Raw genomic sequence first — 16,753 nt, 5'->3', positions numbered from 1 at the left:
ATAAATAGTTCCTTAAAATAATAAAAATCTTTTATTTAATTATAAGTATCTCAACTCTGATAATTTTATTCTATACAGAAATTTTCTTTTACATGTATGTAATATAAATGTTTCAAACTTTTTACTTTAAGCTTCATTGAAGCTTTTATATACTGAAGAAATGAAATAAAACAATATGATTACTATGATAAGTATTTATCTATATAACTATAGATATTCATATTTTTTGCATATGCCTATACATACATAAGAATCGTTTTTGCGTTTCTAATAAATAAATAAAATTAATAGTAATTTAAATATTTATATAGTAAAATGATCATTATTGACTATGTTTTTATCAAATTGAGAATTCTGAATTCACCTGTCTATATAACTTAAAATATTAAATTAAAGTTTCGAATATTGGATAAGAATCACATTTATAAATATTGATATAAATGAATGATACGGTATACATATATGTATGTAAAGTATACACATACTTTTCAGAAAGGTTTACGCATGCGTTTTCACATTTGTCATATGTCCAAATTTTTAATTATGTATGTATAACTTGGTGATGCCGCGTCAAAGATAGAAATAACTGAGTTGTACAAGTAAAATGTGAATTATACAGAAAGAAGAGTTGTAAAAATATCCAAGAAGTTTTGTTAAAATGTACTCTATAAAAACACCCACTTTAAGAATTGATGAAGCTGATCTTAAATGTAAAAATGGTTGTGGATTTTATGGAAATGCCGAATGGGAAGGTTATTGTAGCAAATGTTATCGAGAGTATTTACAAAAACAAAGATCAGAAACAGAATGTAATGTTTGCGGACAGAGGTACAACTTATACGTTTATTGATCGATTTATATTAAGTTAGATCTACCAAATTTTTTTCTTTTTTATTTTTTATTTTTTTATTTTTAAAGCCATACGTCTGTATGTAGATGTAAAAATTTTAGTAGTATTTGTTTTTTATATTATGAACTTTGTGATAACAATTACATTGCATTAAAATTATAATTAACATGGAATTAGGCTTCAATCGACATTAAATACGTTTATAATGCATGTATTTATACTTGAAAAACAGTTAGAAATTGTACTATTTAGATTTCATTCTTTTGTGCACCAAACTTTTTGTTCTTTAATATAATGTTATATTAATAATATTATATATATATAATAATAATATATTTATTAATTATTTCTTAAAATATATGGATTTATATATTTTTTATATTTATTGCTACATTCTGATTAATGTTTCAGTGCCCCTTCTAACAAGAATGCAATTAGTACACATCAAAAATATGAGGAAAAGAAAGTACAACAAGAGAAAAAGTATAAGTTATTAAATATATCTTTTCGTAAACCAGTTGCAAAAGGTACATTTGTCCTATAGTATATTTAACTTTGTATTTGATTTTTGTAAAACATTTACTCAATATATATTAAAAAAAATTTAATTGTTATTTTACGTATACTTTCTTTTATCAGATTTTTTGTAAATATTATTTACATTACTTACATTATTCTGAAAGTTTTGATTTTTACTAAAGTACAGGGGTACCAAGAATTACTTTATGAATTAACAAAAGATAATCCTGATCTTGAAAAAGTAAAAGCTGACAACCGCGACCTAATAGGTATAATTGCTAAAACACCGGTAGAAAAAGATGTTAGAAAGTGTATGCACTCATTTATAATTGAGATACTGCAGAATAAAGATGTGAAGAGAATAGAGGAACTTTCGGAGATTACACAAACTTTTTATCAAGTATTTGCTAAACGTTTAGAAAATAGTGTTAAATATGCAGGTATTGGAAAAATAAATTTATATTAAAATAATCTGGAAAATTAACAAATTAGTGTCTTAAAAGTAGTTACATGAACATTTTTAATTTACTATTTCAGATATATCGCCAGAAGTTAAAGAAAAATTATTAGATTACGTAGAAAGATATGCAATGACTTTGCTCTACAGAATTCTGTTTTGTCCGCCTTTTACAAACGACGAAGAAAAAGATTTGGCAATACAGAAGAGGTTCGCCTTATTCATAAATCAAATTAATAACATTTCAGATAAAATAGAATGACAATTATGATATATTACAGAATTCGGCAATTGAACTGGGTTAGTGGAAAAAATTTGGAATGTCGAATACATGAAACCAGTTCTGAAGTTAGAGAACTTGTTTATACTTCCATAACTGGTTTGTTATTAAAAAAGTTTTAATCAGTTATGTTAATTTCCAACATTTCCAATTATTGAATGTGTTAGATTTATTCACCGATTATTTGAAAATAGCTTCCTAATTTGTTGTAGATTTATTAAATATGGATTCTGCAAAAGCTCCACAAGAAAAACTTTCTTGCGTTATTTATTGTTGTCGAAATATATTTGTAATGTTACAACAATCTGTTGGTGGACCTGCATCTGCAGATGAATTCCTTCCTGCCTTAATTTTCATCGTACTAAAAGCTAATCCTGCTCGCCTTAAAAGTAACATAAATTTTATTACTAGGTTCTGTAATGCAAGCAGGTTAATGACAGGGGAAGGTGGATATTACTTCACAAATCTGGTAACATTTATTTTAATATTTATCAAGAGTGTTGCTATTATTTTATAATGAAACAATCAATAAATAAAAACAATTAGCTTTCCTTATATGACATTTAAGGTAATGAAATGTCAATAATAATAATTTCAGTGTTGTGCTGTATCTTTTATTGAAAATTTGACAGCTGAATCATTAAATATGGACGAAAAAGATTTTAATGCTTATATGTCCGGAGAACGTGTACCTGCTAATACATGGGAATCTGCTTTAATGATATGTGAAGTACATACTACATTATTCTTTAATGATATTAAATTACCAATTAAATATTTTTAGTATAATTTATTTTCACGTATGTGCAGAGTCTGCACTTAATGTGCGAAGATATAACCCTCCTTGATGAAATGAAGGCCAAAACTGCAGAAATAATGACTGAAGCATTAAACTTAAAAGAAAAGATGTTACAATTTCAGGATGAAATGAAGTCAGAAGTGAACACAGTTTTAGACAGAACTCCATTGTTAATTACACACAGCCAAAGACTGCCAACTAATTTAGATTGTGATGATATTGAAAGTTATCAATTACCACCTCCAATTATTCCACAAGTAAGAAATCTTTTTAATTAATAAATTTTTAATTAACAAATTCATTATAAATAGTTACTTGTAACAACAGGTTTGTCCTGCGACAATTAATAATTCCACACCACAAAACGACGTGAGAACTTCTTTAATAGAAGATTGTATTACACCATCTCCTACTTTTGATTTTCCTTCTTTCATTGGTGATGACAGTTTTGATGTAAGCAAAGCAGAGGATGAAACGAGTCTTATAAGTTTGGATACACAAAGTGATTTTGACACACAACAGGACAAATCTACAAATGAACTACTAGCATCTACACATTTGAATTTACCATGTTCTACAGAATCAGAACAAGAAGATTATCACGGTTTCACTGTTCAAGGTTCAAATATACCTACAATACCTTGTAGTACTGGTGACTTATCTTTGAATACTACAGAAATGGAGTGTGAAAATTATACAAATTATTTCCATAATGCATAAAACAGATATATCTTAGTTGAAGTTTTAGAAACTGTTGCTTCATTCCCATAAATAGATTGAGCGATATTACACTGTCCAATACAAATTTTTATTTTGCGGTATCCTTCAGGTGCTTTTTACAATCGGTATTACTTTATTACTCTCAGTTTTCAAAAAATACGAGTTCCCATAAAAGCACGTAACGTTATGCAAAAATGAATAGAATACACACATACACACAATGTAAATCACTTAATTATTTTAATCCTACCAAATCTGTTCCAATAAAATATGGAGAAAAGTTTTTATCAAAAGGTTCGTCAAATAATTTTCCCATTACTCCTATATATTCTATATAAACTTAATAATTAAAACGTATATTACAAAAGTAAACAGTTAAAATTAATAATGTGTTGAAATTCTCTTATTCTTATAAGGTACTAAAATAATATTTAGTTTAACTGTATTATGATATAATTATTATTTCAAATATTCTACAATACTTTAATCAAAAGATAATCTTAATTAAATTATATCAAATTTAATACATAAAACTTCTCCAATACAAGTATAGAGGAAGTAAATTATCTTTCTTCTGTAGTTTTGCATTAAAGACATCAAAGTCTGCTTTTCTTAATTTATTTAAATACTTTTGCAAACAAATTATTGGTAAAAAGATTAAATTTGCTTCTTTTCCCATACTATGTTTAAGAGAAATTGTCTAAAAATAAGGAAACTTTTATAGTATATTAAAATATAAAAGATCTAATATAATCTGTTCCTTTTTTTCATTCTCTACTTTATCCATTTCCATTTTAATTCTGCACTTGATATGTACTTACAACATCTAGATGTAATTTTCCATAGGAAGCTACATCATATACTACATCTTGAAGATTTTTACTGGATTGACCCTGTAATACAGCTTCTGTAGAAACACTGTGCTTCATTAAAATATCTTGTGGTAACATATTCACTCTTTTACTGGCATTATAAGGAATCGATCGAAGTAAGTTAACAATGCCATGTGCCTTCCCCATATGACTGGCAGCATGATCAGCATTAATATTATTTACACCGTGTGCTTGTAAAAGAAGATAGTAAATGGAAGAACTACTATATTCCGCATATTTTTCTATTTCATCCATATTATGAAATGAATAATCCCGAAGTTTATCAAGCCTTATATCAATTAAACGTTTGAAATAATGTTTAGAAAGAGAATGTTTCTGTAAAATCTGCAAAGATTTTTCTTACAATTATTATAATTTATGAGATAATAAATAGTACAGAGAACCAAAGAGATAAGAAAATAAGATCATACTCTATGCAACTCCAACATAACAGGATTTCTTGGAGGATTTCCTTTATATGTATTATTTAATGCGTCTGACCAAAATTGTAATCTCATTTCCCCTATTTTATAATCACTCACTTGATCTCTTATTTGAGCTACTTCAACATTAAATGCACGAATTGCAAATGCGGCCGCTTCATTTTTGTTTGATAATAGCAATGTACAAAGAAAGTTTTCATAATCATGTTTTCTGGAAGAAATTAACAATGTAAAAAGTAACAATTTATTTAATGATTTTCTATATATATATATATATATATATATATATATATATATATATATATATATATATATATATATATATATATATATATATATATATATCCTTGATTATTTATTAATTGTTTTACAACTTTGGGAAATTTAATGTTCTCTCAAAGTATAATTATTAACATTTTCTCATTTATGTAATTGTTCACTTATATAATAACAAATAATGCTAGAAATAATATAACATTTAAAATGAACAGCATGTAAACATCTAAAATAACTATGACTGTCAACTACTATATATATATTCATTATCAGTAACTATAAAATACCTAACCAATTCCGAACAATACGTAGCTGGCGTTTGTTTTGTAGAACTTGAATGCCTTACACAAGTTTGTAACAACACGTTTTGTTTTAAACAATGATTTCTATTTATAATGGATATGGATATTTGCGTAATATTAGACATGTTCCACACTAAAAATGTAGACGACTTCAATAAAGGTAATTAAGTGAATAACATGTAAGAACCAGATAAATAATAATTGTTAACTAATATAGTCAAACTTAATATTAATTTAACAACTTATTAAAATATGCTGCCTTTATAATTTATTTAAAATGTACTACATATATATTCGAATCTTGTTTGAGCTTCGTTTATAATGGAATCGAATATCAATGTGGTTTTTAAGTAATGATATATCTAGTCCATAAATCTTTATGAAATACAGAAACATAATATGTTGTATACTTATAAACTTATGTGTTAATTTAGAAAATAAATGCACTGAGAACATTAATCTCTATAAACACAAATAATTGGAATATCACTAAGTTATAAATTTGTTGTATAAATAATGAAATCATTAGATTAATAATTTTCATTGTTTTTTATTTAAAACCAATGTAAAAATTATGATATTTGGAAAATTATTCTGTAACTTATTGTTTATCATATACTACTTAGCCTCTTAATAATTCTATATTCTGTTATCAACAACGTAACTCGAGATCCACGTGCGCGAGAACATGGCCATTTGTACGCTTACTACTACAATCAAAACGTTAAATGCGACATCTATGAGTCGCTGCTGGAACTAGAGTTAATTATAAGTAAGAACACAGAGGGAGTTTGGTGTCACCAGCCACTATGGTTACGGTGATACACATGTATATATAAATACAATTCATCCTAAAATTTTAGTAGTTTTCTACTTTAACTATATTAATAAAACAGAAGAATTTTGTTTCTGTCCGAAACAAGACTGCCAAAGATTATAATCTTGTTAGATAGTGTTGCTAATGTTCTCCAATATCGAAGCAACATTAAAACCAGAAAGAAACATTATGTTAATGTTATACATATGCAATATTAAATAATAAGCATTACTTTATTATTTTCGAGTTAAAAAATTAAACTAATTGTAAGTTAACATACAGTTAGAAAATGTTGCTATTAAAAGGTTATAAAAATATATACTACATATTAATTTTCAATTGTTTATTTGTTGGAAAAATATTTTTTAAATTTAAATCGTGCAAAATATCTGCATAAACGTATTAATGGTTTAACAAGAAATAGCTATTTTCTTTTTAAATGTTATAAGTAGGGAAATATTTGTATTAGCATTTAATATATAGTATAGTAAAACTTGACATACTCAGTTTTCGTGACGTTAAGTTCAGTTAAGCTTCATTGTCAATTGGAAATTGTAATGCAATAGTAATGATTGGTTACGGCCGTTACGGGAACCGCTGGCTCCTAAGGAAGCGTCTGCTTAGTTAACAGTTTATACGAGCGACAAAGAATAAGTTTGTGTTTATCTTGAGTTACAGACAACGTAAATCTGATTCAACAGATAAAAATTGCATAAATTGTATAAGGAGCGGATCGATCGTTCGTCATGAATAGAAATTGACATACGACGCGGAAGGTGCTCCTCGTAATGTCCATAATTTAACCCCTTAACGTACAAATTTTCTTCCGTTTACCGATAGAAAATGAGTAAATCTTTTTATAATCAAAATGAGTATAATATATTTTTTATAAGATATATATTTTCTTATGAGATATCGTAGCTTGAATCCGTAAGGATCAATGACTAAAATAAGCAATTTGGCAAACGACGGACGTATCGGCTATGCCCGTATATGTCACGGCCGTGCGCTTTAAGTAATTAAAGATCTTTTTACAATTGTTAGGATGGCTATTATCAGTTTAATAATTATTCTGATTGCATGCTTTTTCAAACTTGTCCTCCTCTCTAATGGTAAGTAACATTTAGTGTGTTGTTTTCTACATGATTTTAATATAGAGGTTATGTTATAGGTCATCTGTTATTAAACAATTATGCCTAAATATCTTGTTATAGTTTATTTCTTTTATTATAATGTCACTGTATAATATGTTAACAATTGTAAAATATAATAATATAATATATCTAGATTTTATAATAACATAAAGTTAATTTTTACTACTACTTGTGTATATTATTTTTTATAATATTTATTATCCAACTTTGTGCTCCAACTCTTTTACTCAAATTTAACAATATTGCTTAATACTATGACCCATAATATTATTTTTGTCATAAATTTCGGAATTTTATCTTCAATTTTCTACTATCTAAATTTATAATAACAATGCAGAATTTTTTAATTTTAATAGTATGAATTATTATTTCTAGGATCGCCAACTCTTCTCTTTGTCACACAAAAAGATATTAGAATGGCCAATGCCTCTCGTACTAATAAAGTAACTACTATTATAAAAGATCTGTCTGAAGGTGCAGCATTAGATTTTTATTTTGAACATGAACTAGTGTGTTGGTCTGATAGTGGTTTAGAAATAATTCAGTGCATTCAAACAAATGGCACTCATACTGGCGAAAAAACGATTGTAGTAAATTCCAGTTTAATTTCTCCTGATGGTTTAGCTTGTGACTGGTACACAGGAAAATTATATTGGACAGATGGAGAAAAGAATAGGATAGAAGTAACCAGTATTGATGGACGTCACAGAAAAGTCCTTTTTTGGACAGACATTTATCAGCCAAGAGCTATTGCTCTTGTACCAATGAAAAGTATATTATTTTGGACTGATTGGGGTGATGTACCTAAAATAGAAAGAGCTGCAATGAATGGAGATCCATCAACAAGAGAAGTGATAATTTCTGATGATATATTTTGGCCGAACGGTTTAACAGTGGATTATGAAAATGAATTGGTTTATTGGGTAGATGGAAGACTTAAATTTATTGCAGTGATGGATTATTATGGAAAAAATAGAAGAAAAGTCATAGAAAAAGGGTTAGATTATCCGTTTGCAGTGACATTTTTCGATCACAAATTATATTGGACTGATTGGAAAACATGGTGTGTACATTCATACGATGTTCGTCAAACTCAAGCACTTCCTAGAGAATTGTTACATGGAGAATATATACCTGGTGACATAGAAGTTTGGGATGTTAGAAGACAACCATATGGGAGCCATCCTTGTGAGAGAAATAATGGAAATTGTTCACATTTGTGTCTCTTAAGTATGACAGAACCTGGATATAGCTGTGCATGTCCTACAGGTGTGAAATTAGTGGATAATTTGACTTGTGCACAAGGACCAGAAGAATTGTTATTAATAGTTCAAAGAAATGAAATCTGTCGGATTTCTTTAGATTCACCAGATTATACTAATTTTGTATTACCATTAACAGGTATTCCTCAATATCTTTTTCATTGATTAATTTGTTTTTCAAAGAAATTTATATATATTATAATTTTTCAATATACTTAGGAATTAAACATGCGATAGCAATAGATTTTGATCCTGTGCAAGAAATGCTTTACTGGACAGATGAAGAAGCTCGTGCAATTCGTAGAGCTTCACTTGATGGTTCCAATCAAGAAAATATTATAATAACAGAAGTGGAAAATCCTGATGGAATAGCTGTTGACTGGTTAGCACGGAATCTTTATTGGACTGACACGGGAACAGATCGAATTGAAGTAGCCCGGTTAAATGGTACAAGTAGAAAAGTATTAATAAATGAAGATTTAATTGAACCCAGAGCAATTGCTTTAGCTCCAGAATTAGGATGGATGTTTTGGACAGATTGGAATGAAAAACGTCCAAAAATAGAGCGAAGTAATCTGGATGGCACAGAACGTATTCTTTTAGTAAATAAGGATATTGTTTGGCCAAATGGAATTGCTCTAGATCTTGCACGATGGAAAATATATTGGTGCGATGCAAAAACAGATAAGATTGAAGTGTGTAACATGGATGGTACAGATAGAAGAGAAGTAATTACAGATAATCTTCCACATCTTTTTGGATTAAGTTTATTAGGAGATTATCTGTATTGGACTGACTGGCAAAGACGAAGTGTGGATAGAGCACATAAACTCACAGGTGGTGAAAGAGAAGTTATTGTTGATCAAGTTCCAAATGTCATGGGTTTAAAAGCAGTGCATTTAGGAAAAGTTAATGGTACAAATCCTTGCGTAAAAAGTAATGGTGGTTGTAGTCATTTGTGTTTAAATCGACCAGGAAATAAGTATGTGTGCGCATGTCAAATTGGATATGAGTTAACTAAAGATAAAAAGACTTGTGTTGTGCCAGATGCATTTATGTTATTTGCTAGGAAAGAAAATATTGGAAGAATTAGCATTGAAAATGCAAATAATGATAATATTATTCCATTAACTGGAGTTAAAGATGCAAGGTAAAGCTTATGCTTATAAATAAAAAGTTTTATGACCTGTTTATATTAAAATTTTTTTATAAAAACTCAAAGACTGTCAAAGGCTGTATTTATTATTATTATTATCATTATCAATATATTCTATTTTTATTAGCGCCTTGGACTTTAATATAGCAGACAATCGTATTTATTGGACGGATGTTAAATTAAAAACAATCACAAGAGCTTTTATAAATGGATCTGACATAGAAAGAGTCGTTGATCTTGGTTTAGAAACACCTGAAGGTTTAGCAATTGATTGGATTGCTCATAATTTATACTGGAGTGATACAGGAACACGAAGAATAGAAATGGTTCGATTAGAAGGTTGTAGTAGAAAAGTCCTCATTTGGAGTAACATTTTTGAACCTAGATGTTTAGCTCTTGATCCTAGCAGAGGGTAATTATAGTGACAACTTCTGTGTGTTTATAAAAGTGTTTGTGAAATAAATATTTCCTGTATAGTTAAGTTTTTAACACCATGATGGTTTTCTAGCCATATATATTGGACAGAATGGGGAAATTCTGGAAGTATAGAAAGATCATATTTAGATGGCACGCATCGTGAAATAATACTTTCCAATATTAGAAAAGCAAACGGTCTAACAATTGACCATTCAGCACGAAAATTATATTGGGCAGATTTATATACTCCAGCTATTGATAGCTTTGATCTGCTTACAAGAAAAAGAGTAGCAATTATAACAGAAAATATTGTATATCCATTTAGTATTACTCAGTATCAAGATTACATTTATTGGACAGATTGGAATACAGGTAAAAAAGTACATAAAATTATCAACTATGTTACTATTACATTACTATTTTTACTATTGGTTACTATTACATATACGTCACGTTATTATTTGCAATAAATTTCGATTTTTATTTCAATAGATATTTTCCGAAATTTATAGATATTTTGAATAAAGTTTGATGTTGATTCATTTAATCAATAGGTGACATAGAGAAAGCTAATAAGACTACTGGATTAAGCAGAGTGAAGATACATAATAAGTTAGAATCTGTAACAGATTTATTGGTTTTCCATGCTTCTAGACAAGCAGGATGGAATCCCTGTGCATTAAAAAATGGCAACTGCACTCATCTTTGTATCGCTTTACCCGGAGATAATGAAAGCATGTCAAATTCTTTCAAATGTGGTTGTCCTACTCATTACATTTTATCAGAGGATAATAAAACTTGCATTGGTCAGTATATTTAAATTAAAAAAATTTGATTTATAATTTCCTTAAAATCTTTAATTATACTAGACTATTTTAAATTTTCTCGATTACGTTCAATATTAAATGCAGTAGATGTGATAAAAAAAAGAAAAAAATGTATTTCAATTAGATGTGGAAATTTCGTCAAATTCTATGATTTAAGATATAATTTGTTCTTGTAATAAAAATATGAGTTACGAAACAAACAGCACTAGATAAAATAATACAACATCTTGAATTATTTAAATATATTTAATATTTATTCTGTAATATTTCTTCATTAATTGTAAAATAATATAATAATGTTCTGCACGGAAATTGCGCATATAAGTTTATACAATATACATAGCATGACAATACATGGCATACAATATACATTGTCTGAATTTAAATAATAGGAACGGATAAATATTTTTAAATATATAGTAGATACAGATGAGATTTCCAAATGAAAGTTGTAAGATATCTAGAAGGCAAATAATACTGAAATACCTATACTTAAATACCAATACAATTTTTCGATAATTTCGAAAATACTACGGAAATTTTAAAGCAACTGTGATGTACAGAGTTCGTTCGAGCAATGTTCTAACAGTGTACATTCGATAATATATCAACTTTAAAAGTTCATATCTTGATGCACTAAAGAATATAGGTTCCCATTTGAAAATTGAAAAGTAGCCTTTCTCTTCCCTTTCTTCTTTTTTCTCTTTTTTGTTTTTTCTTTCTTTTTTCCTTTTTTCCTTTTTTGTCAAAGTTATCACAAGGACAAATAAACATCAGCATAAGCTGTACTCCTTGATACCTTACAAGTTCCATTCAAAACATTTTCCTGAACATTTCATGCATTTTAAGCTATTTAACCAGAAACATTGTACATGTTACATAGCTAAATAATAGATGATAACAATTGAAAGGATTGTAGTTGTACAAACAGTAAACAGTGAGTAGATTAGTAAAATGTGAGAAAGGTATTAAAATTAAGAATATACCTTATTATGTGGAAGAAGTCTTACTTCTGCCTGCAGCTAGCTTGTACCTTTTTTACTTAATGCTACCTTCAAAAGTAACGAAGACACACATATAAGATATCATATTCAATTGGTTAAATTAACGATGTAAATATATAAATATAAAATTATTAACTTAATTAATTCTCTGTTACTGATATACTATATCATAATATATGCGCGATGTATATTAATTTAAATCTAATAACTTATTCTTTCTGTTACAGCACCAAAAAACTTTATGATGTATAGTTTACGCAATGCAATGTTTCGCTTTCTTCCTGATACAAATGATTGTCCAGATGTAGTTCTCCGAATACAAGGTTTGAAGCATGTACGATCTATAGAATTTGATCCTATAACTCAACACATTTATTGGATAGATGGACGAACTTTGTCTATTAGGAGAACTTTGGAAAATAAAACACATTCCAGTATAATGATTTCTGGAAATTCTGGACATCCAGTGGATCTTGCTTTAGATTCACTGGGAAGGTTGCTATTCTGGTCATGTGCCATAAATGATGCGATCAATGTTACAAAACTTGACAATGGTTCCGCTCTAGGTGTTGTAGTCAAAGGTGATGGAGAGAAACCAAGAAATATTGCGATACATTCAGAAAAAAGATTACTTTTTTGGACAGATATTGGAAGAAAAATGAGAGTAATGCGCAGTAAAATGGATGGAAAAGAGAGAATTGTAGTAGCGACTGATCTAGAACAACCAACAAGTATTGCAGTAGATGCAATCTCAAGCATTGTATATTGGGCACATGGAAATCAGATTGAATGTGCGGATTTTGATGGGAACAATAGAAGAATTCTGGTTTCTCCCGTTGGACAAGGCTCAACTGTTTATTTGTCTATCTTTTTTGATTTTATTTATTGGTTTGATAGGGAAACATCAAGTTTAGAACGTATTAATAAATCTGGAAATGGAAGAAAAACAATCATGAATAAAGTACTTACAGATTTAATTGCAATAAATACTCCACAAGATGATGTAATGAAAACACATATTTGTAGTCCTTTTCGGGAGTATGGAGGATGTTCACATTTTTGTATAGGAATCACTTCTTCTAGGTACATTTTTAATTTCTCTTGATCAGTAAATAAAATATAAATACCATATGAAGAATCTACGGGAAAAAGGGGGAATGTCAATTTTAATGAATTTTAACGAGTCTAATATTTTTTCGTATGCTGCTCTTTATCATTGGCTATGTCGCATTGCGAATTGAAATTTTTTTAGTTTCACGGTAGTTATAAAAAATTGAGGTATATCACGAAAATTAAATACTTCTTATCTTTTAGAGTTTAATGTGTTACATATTACTTAAAATTATAAATAAAAATTGGAAATGATACAGAATGAAGTGATATTTTTTTATTTTTTATGTATGATGAAATACGAAGTTGTAACATATATTGAAAAACAAAATTTCGTTATCTGAAAAATGCTAAAATTATGCATTCCCTCTTTTTCCTATGGACTCTTCATATAGGATGATTCTTTCGCTAGAGGGGAAGTCTCTCTCGAAAGAAGAAGCTGCCACATACGTATGCCTGCATACGTAGGAACTGAAAACAAATGTATGGATATAAGAATGATCTCAAAATGGATCATATAAACAGCCGTTGTCATAACGGTAGCCGATAGCATAGGCATTACCATCCTTTATATAGCAATAATGTCCGATCGGACGAATTGGCGACTTCTCTTTTTAAAACTTCTAGCAAGAGAATCATTGCATAGAAAATTTTATATTAATAAAAGTATATAAAAGACATTATTTTCAGATGTTCTTGTCCAAAATCTTTGGTTTTATCTGAAGATGAAAAAACTTGTAGAGCTGCGCCAGCCTGTGGAACGGATCATTTTACTTGTGCTGCACCTAGTTCTGCAGTAACAAAAGATTGTATACCTGCTACATGGAAATGCGATGGCCAAACCGACTGTCCTGATGGAAGTGATGAATTAGGTTGTCCAGCTTGTAGTCGTGAACAATTTAAATGTCAAAGTGGCCATTGCATTGGTAAGAATATTGAGTTATCAAATCATTCAAATTATGAATTAAATATAGTGAAATTGTGAATTATTATTAAAATTGTTAGACATGTCCTGGGTGTGCGATGGAACAGCTCAATGCCATGATGGCCTAGACGAAGCTCATTGTTGCCGTCCAGGTCAATTTCAGTGTATTGGAAGTGGTGTTTGTATTTCTGGTTCAGCGCTTTGTGATGGTTGGGACGACTGTGCCGACGGAAGCGATGAACTGGCATCTGCATGCACACCTGCAAACAATCCTCGACAAGAAAATAATTCATTAGAATCTGGAAAAATCACTTATGTTATTATTGTACCTATTGGACTGATTGCAACAATTGCTACAATTGCTTTCGGATTTTATTATTGTAGAAGAAAATTCATAAACAATGAAGAATTGCCTGATATTTTACATGATTCAGCTGGAGATCCATTATCACCCAAACCAGTAAGATTAGCAAAACCAATGTTCGCGCAAAAAAATTGTAGGAAAGATTTGAAAATTGGAATGGAAACTGTAAGAATGTCAATGTTAAATGGAAGCAGTATAGGATCAAGTTACGACCGCAGCCATATAACCGGTAACCTGTTAATTTACAAGCTAATATATCATAATTAAATTATTAATTGATAAATAACAACGGGGTTCTAATGTCTAATATGTCAAAATAGGTAATAATTATTAATAAATCATAAATCAATCATTTTAAGTAAAGTAGTACAAATGACTTGTTATAATAATATATAGAACAATTGGTTCATTAATTTTTGTAATTTAAGTGCCATCTTGTAAATATTTAGATTAGAAAATGTATTATTATGAATAATATTATCCGTTATTATGATTATAATAATAAATATATATTCTGCTTTAAGGAGCTTCCAGTTCAACTCGAGGTAGTTCCACAGGAGGTTACCCACAAGAAACATTGAATCCTCCTCCGAGTCCAGCAACAACAGCCAATTCTACTAGATGCTCAAGCAGTAATGCATCTAGGTATAAACCTTATAGGCATTATAGGAGCATAAATCAGCCTCCACCTCCAACTCCTTGCAGTACAGATGTTTGCGACGAATCAGACAGCAATTACCCAGCAAGATACAGATATGAAAGTGAACCCTATCCTCCACCTCCTACTCCAAGATCTGTTTACCAAAGTGATGCTGCAATTAGTTGTCCTCCCTCTCCTAGTTCACGATCTTCTACGTATTTTAGTCCACTTCCTCCACCTCCTTCCCCTGTTCCTTGAATATATTAAAAATTGTTTATATTCTATTTTTTGAAAAATGAGGTCTTTTGGTAAGTCTTTAGAAATAATTTAAAAATGAAAATTTATTTTATTAAAACGTTTATATTTTATTAGTGGACAAGTAAAAACATTATTTTTAAAATATTCGAAATCGAAGAAAGTAAATGTTAAGCAATTTTTATTTATCTATATTAATAGGTAAAATAATGTAAGACAAAAATTTTATCATTTTGTAGTTAAATTTCATTCATTAAATTTTATTTGATACCTTCTTTTAGAAGATTTTCGAGGAAAGATATCTTTTTGCAACATTATTAAATTTGTTTCAAGTGCTACTTATATTTGAATAGGTTTTTTTATTTCTGTAAAAAATTTATACCATCGTGCCTCTTAACTTTGTAATGTATTTGTAAGGAATTTAATCGTAAAATGTAAATATTGTAACAATGTATAAAAGTTGTATATGATTTTTAACATTCGAGATTCAAGTTGTTTTGCAAAGAAGTTTTTTTTTTAAGTACGTATATATTTATAGTGTATAAGAAATTAGTTGAGTAACTTCCATATTTACAATCAAGACATATCAAACTCTATATTAAAAATTAAAAATAGATAGAACAATTGAAAATTATTTCTAATGAGAGTAAAATCAAAATAAGCAATGACATATAATAATTAAATAATCTAAGAACATTTAAAATGTGCATTTATAGAAAAAAACATTTTTTATTTTTTACTGTGAAAGTGAGAAGTACTTCTTACATTTATTTGCATTTTTATGTAACGGCTCTACCGTGAAAGTGAAAATTACTAAATGTGTATTTATATATTTACATTTCTATATAGTAGTTAATCAACATATGAAAATTAGTAAGTTACAATTTTTAAATAATGATATAAAGTAATGCTGTTCCTCCAGTTTATAATCGGATTGTGCCATACAACATTTAGGATATTTAGTAAATGAAATTCAAAATTATTGTATATATAAAATGTACAATGTGTCGTGTGGAAATGATTTTTACCTCGCACTGCCATTACACAAGCCTTGAAGAAATACATTCTATTAAATTATTATTCTTGTTTGGCATTAAAGACTGAAATAATTCTTCTATATTTTTTTTACATTTACAACAAAAATATGTATTATCCTATGTATGTAGCATAATTGTATAAAAGAATAAAACTTTTGTTACATATTTTATATGATACTTATTATTTTATGATAAAATAATTTTAAAATTACGCATTTTAACAATAATTACAAAATATATTATTAATTGTCAGCTTTAGTTTTAATC

General features: G+C 28.4%; 3 protein-coding genes across 3 annotated transcripts; 2 read left to right on the top strand and 1 right to left on the bottom strand.

The window, feature by feature from the left end:
• Positions 1-527: 527 nt before the first annotated feature.
• LOC126926261 (rab5 GDP/GTP exchange factor) lies at positions 528-3,918 on the top strand. The gene is made up of 9 exons (XM_050742518.1): positions 528-828; positions 1,262-1,377; positions 1,552-1,809; positions 1,907-2,036; positions 2,108-2,205; positions 2,319-2,575; positions 2,705-2,836; positions 2,917-3,162; positions 3,233-3,918. Exons 1-9 carry the CDS (start codon positions 659-661, stop codon positions 3,623-3,625), a joined length of 1,800 nt encoding a protein of 599 aa, XP_050598475.1. The 5' UTR covers positions 528-658; the 3' UTR covers positions 3,626-3,918.
• LOC126926265 (NADH dehydrogenase (ubiquinone) complex I, assembly factor 6) lies at positions 3,690-6,238 on the bottom strand. The gene is made up of 5 exons (XM_050742522.1): positions 6,184-6,238; positions 5,504-5,651; positions 4,929-5,151; positions 4,447-4,842; positions 3,690-4,325 (listed from the first exon to the last, which is right to left on the bottom strand). Exons 1-5 carry the CDS (start codon positions 6,212-6,214, stop codon positions 4,146-4,148), a joined length of 978 nt encoding a protein of 325 aa, XP_050598479.1. The 5' UTR covers positions 6,215-6,238; the 3' UTR covers positions 3,690-4,145.
• A 526-nt stretch (positions 6,239-6,764) lies between these two features.
• On the top strand, positions 6,765-16,656 carry LOC126926260 (low-density lipoprotein receptor-related protein 6). The gene is made up of 10 exons (XM_050742517.1): positions 6,765-7,447; positions 7,865-8,890; positions 8,971-9,901; positions 10,035-10,319; positions 10,416-10,696; positions 10,879-11,130; positions 12,383-13,238; positions 13,956-14,191; positions 14,271-14,783; positions 15,079-16,656. Exons 1-10 carry the CDS (start codon positions 7,381-7,383, stop codon positions 15,450-15,452), a joined length of 4,821 nt encoding a protein of 1,606 aa, XP_050598474.1. The 5' UTR covers positions 6,765-7,380; the 3' UTR covers positions 15,453-16,656.
• Positions 16,657-16,753: the final 97 nt, after the last annotated feature.

This window comes from Bombus affinis, chromosome 17 (assembly GCF_024516045.1).
Source record: "Bombus affinis isolate iyBomAffi1 chromosome 17, iyBomAffi1.2, whole genome shotgun sequence".
Taxonomy (NCBI): Eukaryota; Metazoa; Arthropoda; class Insecta; order Hymenoptera; family Apidae; genus Bombus; species Bombus affinis.
This window is presented reverse-complemented; position numbering and strand designations above follow the sequence as displayed.